General features: G+C 51.3%; 1 protein-coding gene across 1 annotated transcript in view; it reads left to right on the top strand.

Moving 5' to 3' along the window:
* The window catches only part of LOC107125722 (A.superbus venom factor 1-like), a gene marked incomplete at its 5' end in the record, with an annotated part of 47,282 nt that overhangs the window by 24,469 nt on the left and 14,197 nt on the right, over nt 1–8,616 (top strand). The window contains 5 exon segments of the mRNA XM_015429175.1: nt 1,241–1,391; nt 3,490–3,541; nt 5,234–5,321; nt 5,625–5,714; nt 7,417–7,522. Coding sequence (XP_015284661.1) covers nt 1,241–1,391; nt 3,490–3,541; nt 5,234–5,321; nt 5,625–5,714; nt 7,417–7,522 — 487 coding nt within the window.

Here is an 8,616-nt window from a genome sequence, read left to right as displayed (position 1 = left end):
GGGGGGCGCTAGTTTTGCCTAAGGTGCCGGAAAACCTCGGGCCGGCCCTGCTAAGGAGAGACTTGAGGTTGGGTTCCAAGGTATAGGGCAGGCGTGCTTGTAGAGTCCCAGGTTCCACTCTTGCAGTCTTGCACGAATGTTGCGGGTGCCTAAAACTCCCTGCTCCAGATGCTGTATTCAAAGCTATGTGATGATCCTTCAGAAGCAATCGATGGGCAGAGAGAGAACCCCTCCCGTTCATTCCAGTGACACTCCTCCTTCCTAACCGATGTTTTAATTCCCGTCATGATGTTTTGTGTGCATTTTAAGTTTGGTGTTTTAAAAAGTTGTTTTAGAGGTGTGCGTTTGGGGAGCGGTTGATTGTATTGGTTGTAAAGTGTGATTCTAGCCAACATCTTTTAAATTGTTAGCCGGTTCAGTGGCAGTTAGCTGGTTAGCTGGTTGAAGGCAGAAGGGCAGAATACAAATTTTGTATATAAATAATGAAATATATTTGAGAAAGGGAAGATTATGTCAGAAAAAAGAAGAAGAAGAGGAAGAGGAGGAGATTGGATTTATACCCCGCCCTTCACTGCCCAAAGGTGTCTCAGAGCGGCTTACAAACTCCTTTCCCTTCCCCTCCCCACAACAGACACCCTGGGAGGTAGGTGGGGCTGAGAGAGCTCTGACAGGAACTGCTCTTTTTCAAAGTCAGCTCTTATCAGAGTTACGGTTTGCCCAAGGTCATCCAGCCAGGTGCAAGTGGAGGAGTGGGGAATCGAACCCGGTTCTCCCAGATTAGAGTCCGTGCACTTAACCACTACACCAAACGTTAAAGTTCTTTAGCAATGGGGGAGGAGGAGGAGATTGGATGTATACCCCACCCTTCACTACCCAAAGGAGTCTCAGAGCGGCTGACAAACTCCTTTCCCTTCCCCTCCCCACAACAGACACCCTGTGAGGTAGGCGGGGCTGAGAGAGCTCTGACAGAAACTGCTCTTTTTCAAGGACAGCTCTTATCAGAACTATGGCTTCCTCAAGGTCATCCAGCAGGTGCAAGTGGAGGAGTGGGGAATCAAACCTGGTTCTCCCAGATTAGAGTCCGCGCACTTAACCACTACACCAAACTGGCTCTCAAAAGAGACATCATCACCTTGGTATTTGTCTTACTGATCCTTTGTAGGCTTACCGTCTCTTTCACCTGATGCTCCAGAAAAACTGAAAACAAGTGCAATACGTGTGAACTTTCCTTACTTTCCAGACCAAGATCAACGAAGACTTCACCGTGAAAGCGACCGGGCAGGGCCAGGCCACCATGACCGTAGTGACCATGTACAGCGCAAAACTCCGCGAGGAGGCTGTTCCCTGCAAGAATTTTGATCTGCACGTGGCTGTCACGCCCGTCCAGCTCCGTAAGTCCCAACGGTGGGATCTGAGTAACTAGAAAACCTACATGCTTCCTCTTGAGTTGAACGGCTGCATAATCCCTGAGGATCTGGAGCAGAGCTACTTAAATCTTGATGCAGCTGATGTATATGGAGATGGGAAGACAACGGCAAATCACTTTCTGCTTAATCAGTTCCCCCAAAAACCCTGTGGGGTCGCCAGAAGTCATAAGAACATAAGAGATGCCAATGTTGGATCAGGCCAAGGGCCCATCCAGTCCAACACTCTGGGTCACACAGTGGCCAGAAATACCAGGTGCCCTCAGGAGGTCCAGCAGTGGGGCCAGGACACTAGAAGCCCCTCCCACTGTTGACCCCCCCATGCCCCAAGCACCAAGAAGTCAGAGCATCGCTTGCCCCAGACCGAGAGTCCCTGTATATACCTTGTGGCTAATAGCCACTGACGGACCTCTGCTCCATATGCTTATCCAATTCCCTCTTGAAGCCGTCCATGCTTGTGGCCGCTACCACCTCCTGTGGCAGTGAGTTCCATGTGTTCTAATCACTCTTTGGGTGAAGAAGGACTTCTTTTGATCTGTTCTAACCCGACCTCTCAGCAATTTCATTGAGTGCCCACGAGTTCTTGTATTGTGAGAAAGGGAGAAAAGGATGTCTTTCTCTACCTGCTCTATTTCAGCTGCAACTTTACACACTCACACACGTATGGAGATGGGGCCATCCACACCAGCATTCCTGTACATGAATGCCTTACAAAATCATGGATTGGGAGTACGGTTGCCAACTCTGGGTTGAGACATTCCTGGAGATTTTGGGGTTGGAGCTTCGGGAGGGCGGGGTTTGGGTAGAGGAGGGGCCTCAGAGGGATATAATGCCACAGAGTCCAGCTCCAAAGCAGCCATTTTCTCTAGGGGAGCTGATCTCTGCAGTTTGGCAATCAGTTGAAATACGGGGGGTCTCCAGGTCCCACCTGGAGGTTGGCACCCTTACTTATTTATTATTTATTTATTAAATTTGTACACACACCCCACACACACAGCTATGGCTGGCTCAGGGCGGCTTACAGAAGAATAAAAACGGCAATAAATAACATCGATAATACTAAAAACCATATAAACCATACGAACAATTTCAACATTAAAAGGTGCTAACGGATGACGATCCAATTGCCATTAAGCAAATAGCAGTTTAACATTAAATTTGGGATGGCGCTCTGACTCCAGTGCCTTCCTAGTGGTCGACCCCGATCTAACATTGTGCGGCTGGCTCAGGCTGCTTTGAAGACTGCAGGGAACAGGGTTCTACCCCCAGGGCGGCTCCTAATTGAAGGCCTGGCGGAAGAGCTCCATCTTGCAGGCCCTGTGGAACTGCATGAGGTCTCGCAGGGCCCTGATCTCCTCCGGGAGCTCGTTCCACTAAAGAGGAGCCCACACCGAGAAAGCCCTGGCCCTGGTCGTAGCCAGCCTAGCATCCTTTGGTCGGGGGAGGGTGAGTTGGTGTTGAGGCCCTGATCGCAGTGCTCTCTGGGGAACATGTGGGGAAAGGCGGTCCCTCAGGTATGTAGGTCCCTGAGCATAAAGGGCTTTAAAGGTAAGAACCAGCACTTTGAAACGAATCCGGTATGCTATCGGTAGCCAGTGCAATGCCTTCAGCACAGGCTGGATGTGCTCTCGCATTGGGAGGCCCATTAGAAGCCTGGCTGCTGCATTTTGCACCAGCTGTAGCTTCTGAGTTTGCGACAAGGGCAGCCCCATATAGAGAGCATTACAGTAGTCCAATCTCGAGGTGACCATCGCACGGATCACGGTTGCCAAGTCGTCGTGTTCAAGGATATTCAACCATATACAAATGAGCACTACCGGCTTCAATAAAGCGTTAGATTAGAATATGCGCACCTACTCCGTATGGGAACTTCTCCGCAAGGATTTTTTGTTAATGGGAGGGGTCTTTTGGTGAGCAAGCTAGAGATGAAGTGCATAGCATGCGGACGAATCCTTTTTCACACCGACTCTGGAGTGGAGTGAACGATCTCTTCCGAGGCCCTTCGCACAGCCTGGGTGTTATGCAAAGAGGCTAATTTCTCTTCTTCTCTCAAAACAACTTCTAGGTAAGGCAATAGATGGAGTCTCTGGAGCAATGAAGATCGAAATCTGCGCCAGGTGAGACCGGTGGGCATTGAAGGTAACTCTGGGTCATTATGGCCGTTCAGAGTCACCGAGGGAGAAGCCGCCAGGAGCCCCTCAGAGACCAACAACATTTTCAGGGAACAAACTTTCGAGAGTCAAAGCTCCCTTCCTCAGATACAAGTCGGAATGGAGATCCCTGAGCTCTTATATCCCAGTCAGAAGGTGGGAGAAACAGAAGTTTTTAAGAGAGAGAGACAGACAGACAGAGAGAGGTGTTATAGTTGTTCCTAAACCTGTCTTGCCTTGTATGGATTTGCCTATCCACATGATGCATTTGGCCCACTTGTAGGTTTAGGGTTCAGTCACGACACAACACAACAGATCTCTCGAAGCTTTCTGACCAAGCTCAGTTCTCTCTCTGTCCCAAGCTGCTCTGTCCCTCGAACTGCCTGTCAGTAGCGCTTTATTAGAATCAAGCAGCCTCACACATGGTACAGTGAAAACGTCACATGAAGAAGCCTTTAGCTAGAAATCACAGTGTGTTTCACAGAATGTTCTTTCTCATAGCTCCTGTTATCTTGCTTGAACGTTGCAAAGTTTGTGCTCTCAGTAATTCAGGAGACTCATGCAGGCTTAGAAGACCTTGTGCATTTGCCAATCTCCCGGTGAGAACTTGAGAACTCTCGGGCTTGCCTCACGGGAGTCTTTCATTCCCACACCCACTCACTTTCTTCACAATCCCATGGCGGCTGTGGGAAACTTAATTCCCCAAGTGTTGCCAGGCCTGGTGTGGATCGGGACCACAGTGCTGGAGGAGGAGGGGCATCGGTCCCCCACCACCACTCTGTTTCCCAAGGCAAAACATTCCAGGGCGCTTTTTGCCCTGTTGTGGGGCTGCTTGTGCTCTGAATACTGTATCCAGGGGTCATTTCCTGCGGGAGCGCACAGGAGCGGAGCTCCGGCAGTAAGGAGCCCAGGGGACAGGCACATGCAACAAGCCCCACCCCCTGCTCCCAGCAGCCCTCAGTCAGAGCAAGAAGCAGCCAGGTAAGTTGCAGAGCACCCCCCCGACCTGCCTTCAGGTACAAGCTCTCCCTCCTCTGCGAGGACAGATCTGCACATCCCCCCCCCAGCTAGCAATCCAAAACAGTCCAGTGGCACCTTTAAGACCAGGTTTTATTCAGGTACAAGCTCCCCCTCCTCTGTGAGGACAGATCTGCGTGTCCCCCTCCCCAATAGCTAGCAATCCAAAGCAGTCCAGTGGCACCTTTAAGACAAGGTTTTATTCAGGTACAAGCTCTCCCTCCTCTGTGAGGACAGATCTGCATGTCCCCCCCCCATAGGTAGCAATCCAAGAGAGTCCAGTGGCACCTTTAAGACCAAGTTTTATTCAGGTACAAGCTCTCCCTCTTCTGCAAGGGCAGATCTGCACGTCCCCACCCCCAATAGCCAGCAATCCAAGAGAGTCCAGTGGAGCCTGAGCGGTGGGTGTTGCCTCCTGACACACGTCCGGTGATGTCAGGGGGCGTGGCATGTGCAAATGAGTTATGCTAATGAGTTATCCTAATGAGCTCCTGCACATCTTTTTCTATGAAATGACCCCTGCTGTATTCTGTCGTGTAACCTGGCCCTGGTGGTACGTGGAGGGGATGGAATGAACACCCGTCCCTCTCTGGGCAAAGAAATCCATTCCGAGCGCGTTCCCCCCTCTGTCTCTGACCGCAGGTATCTCCGTGATTCCGATGCCACCATGACCATCATCGATGTCTCCATGCTGACGGGTTACGGGCCAGCCACGGAAGACCTAAAGAGGGTAGGTGGGCCAAGGCATGAAGGGAAGGAGGGGGATATTGAATCCATCAAAGACGGAGGTCCCGCGGCTGAGCCAAGGTGATCCCGGGTTGGGATGCCCACTTCCAGCCCTCGACGGCGTACCGTTAACGCCAAGGCCACTCGTGAAGAGCCCGGGTATGTGTCTTGACGCCTCCCTTTCCGTGGAGGCAAAGGCTGCCCGGCTGGCATTTCCCCCTCTGTGATTGGCCAGTGGCCCTGGGAGACTCTTGAATGGCTGCTCTCCTGTGCTCTGCGGGGCCTCACGTTTTTGTCCTGTGTTTAGCTTTCCGAAGGTGTGGACAGATACATCTCCAGGTACGAAATCGACACCGTCAGGTCTGAAAGGGGGAACCTCATCATCTATTTGGACAAGGTAAATTGGTTCTTCTGTGACCAGCTGCCCAGGTGGAGGCAGGCTCAGGAATCTGCTCTTCTTATCCCCCTTTCCTTCAGACCCACTGGGGCTGCGGGCGGTTGGGCCTCGCTTAGGGTGGGGCGTGGGGCAACCGCTCCTGTCGGCCACTGGCTGGACTGCCTGTGTTTGTGGTGTGACCTACCTAGGGCTGCCAGAAGATGGGGTCTGTCAGTCATTTGGTGAGCCACACCGTATGGCAGGAGGGTCAGGCTGAGTGGGGATCCACAGGTTTGACATATCCAGTTATAGTGCAATGTCAGTCCAAGTGCAGTCAAAGTTTTGGGCACCCCATTTGAGGAAGGATGCTGACAAGCTCGAGCGTGTCCAGAAGAGGGCGACCGGGATGGCGAGAGGGTTGGAATCCAAGTCTTACGAGGAAAGGCTAAAAGAATTGGGAAAGAGAAGGCTTAGAGGGGACTCAATGGCAGTCTTCAAGTATCTGAAGGGCTGTCATGTAGAAGAGGGAGCGGATCTCTTCCCTCTTGCTCCGGATTGCAAGACGAGATCTAATGGGTGGGAATTACAAGGGAGTCGATATACTGGCTAAATATCAGGAGAAACTTCCTGACTGTCAGAGTGGTTGAGCAGTGGAACAGACCGCCTCGGGAGGTGGTGGAGGCTCCTTCGCTGGACATTTTCAAACGGAGGCTGGACAACCATCTCTCGGGTATGTTGTAGGTATGTAGGGCTCTCTTTCGGCTGTGCTCCTGCAGAGTGCAGGGGGTTGGACTAGATGACCTGCAAGATCCCTTCCAACTCTAACATTCTATGATTCTAAGTCTTATAAGGAAAGGCTGAAAGAGTTGGGTCTGTGTAGCCTGGATAAAGAGAAGGCTTAGAGGGGACACGATTGCAGTCTTCAAGTATCTGAAGGGCTGTCATGTAGAAGAGGGAGCGGATCTAGTCTCTCTTGCTCCGAATTGCAAGACTAGATCTAATGGGTGGAAATTACAAGGGAGTCGATACCGGCTAAATATCAGGAGAAACGTCCTAACTGTAAGGGTGGTTGAGCAGTGGAACAGTCTGCCTCGGGAGGTGGTGGGGGCTCCTTCGCTGGACATTTTCAAGCGGAGGGTGGACGACCATCTCTCAGGTATGTTGTAGGTATGTAGGGCTATCTTTTGGCTGTGCTCCTGCAGAGTGCAGGGGGTTGGACTAGATGACCTGCAAGGTCCCTTCCAACTCTAACATTCTATGATTTTATGAAAGGGGAGCGGTGGTTCCTCCATTCCTACCACAAACTTCATCCCTCTCCCAATGGCAAAAGAAAGAAGGAAGGCACCCAGGCCGTGAACATCTCAGACTATTCAGTCCAAACGAGATGAACCAGTGTGGCGTAGTTGTTAAGATGGTTCAAGTGGTTTATTTATTTATTTATTTTTGGATTTATATCCCGCCCTCCCCGAAGGCTCAGGGTTACAGTGTCACACTAGGATTAAAGTGTCACACTGGGATCTGGGAGACCCAGGTTCGAATCCCCACTCTGCCAGGGAAGTTTGCGGGGGACCGAAAAAGCCGTCTCTCTCTGGCTCCCTGCCTTCCTAAGCATCTCTGCAGAACAACTTCGTCAGGATCACACTGAGAGATGATTTGTCTCCAGTGGAGATCTGGCGGCACACGACGATGTATTGTCTCTTTTTGTTTCCTGTCTCCACCCCAGGTTTCTCATGTGGTGGACGAATGTCTGGAATTCAGAGCTTACAAGTATTTTGAGGCTGGTCTCGTTCAGCCGGGGTCCGTCACGGTGTACAGCTACTACTCCCTGGGTAATGGCAACCACTTTTCTTCCTCGCAGAGATTAAACTGCATAATACCAAATCAGCACTTTGCAAAAAGGTTTCCAAAGCATTTATTTCCTCCATTTTAATCAGTGCGATCCCATGAAATGAATCCCAGACTCCAAAACAGGCACAATGGACAGGGTTGCTAACCTCCAGGCGGTGGCTGGAGACCCCCCCAGAATTACAATTGATTTCAAGAGTACAGAGATCAGTTCCTCTGGAGAAAATGGACTCCATGGCGTTGTACCCTGCCGAGTCCCTCTGCTCCCCAAACCACACCCCTCCCAGGCTAAGCTGCCAACCCCCCAGGAATTTCCAAACTCAGAGCTGGCAACCCTAGCAAGAGACCTCCCTGATCAGCTCTCTGCTCTGGCTCCCAAACTGCAGTGCCCCACCACGAGCACAGCATCCAACCAGCAGTCCTGACTCCTCCACTTACACCTGGCTGGATGACTTTGGGCAAGCCGTAGTTCTGATAAGAGCTGTCCTTGAGAAAGAGCAGTTTCTCTCAAGAGCTCTCTCAGTCCCACCTATCTCACAGGGGGTGCCTGTTGTGGGGAGGGGAAGGGAAAGGAGTCTGTAAGCTGCTCTGAGACTCCTTTGGGTAGTGAAGGGCCATGGGGTATAAATCCAATCTCTTCTTCTTCATCTTCCTCCTCCACTTGCACCTGCTAGATGACCTTGGGTAAGCCATAGTTCTGCTAAGAGCTGTCCTTGAAAAAGAGCAGCTTCTGTCAGAGCTCTCTCAGCCCCACCTGCCTCACAGGGAGTCTGTTGTGGGGAGGGGAAGGGAAAGGAGTTTGTAAGCCGCTCTGAGACTCCTTTGGGTAGTGAAGGGCCATGGGGTATAAATCCAATCTCTTCTTCTTCATCTTCCTCCTCCACTTGCACCTGCTAGATGACCTTGGGTAAGCCATAGTTCTGCTAAGAGCTGTCCTTGAAAAAGAGCAGCTTCTGTCAGAGCTCTCTCAGCCCCACCTGCCTCACAGGGAGTCTGTTGTGGGGAGGGGAAGGGAAAGGAGTTTGTAAGCCGCTCTGAGACTCCTTTGGGTAGTGAAGGGCGGGGTATAAACCCAATC

This window comes from Gekko japonicus, unplaced genomic scaffold (assembly GCF_001447785.1).
Source record: "Gekko japonicus isolate JY-2015 unplaced genomic scaffold, Gekko_japonicus_V1.1 scaffold2836, whole genome shotgun sequence".
NCBI lineage: Eukaryota > Metazoa > Chordata > Lepidosauria > Squamata > Gekkonidae > Gekko > Gekko japonicus.
The sequence above is the reverse complement of the archived record's forward strand: the minus strand, read 5'-3'. Positions and strand labels throughout refer to the sequence as shown.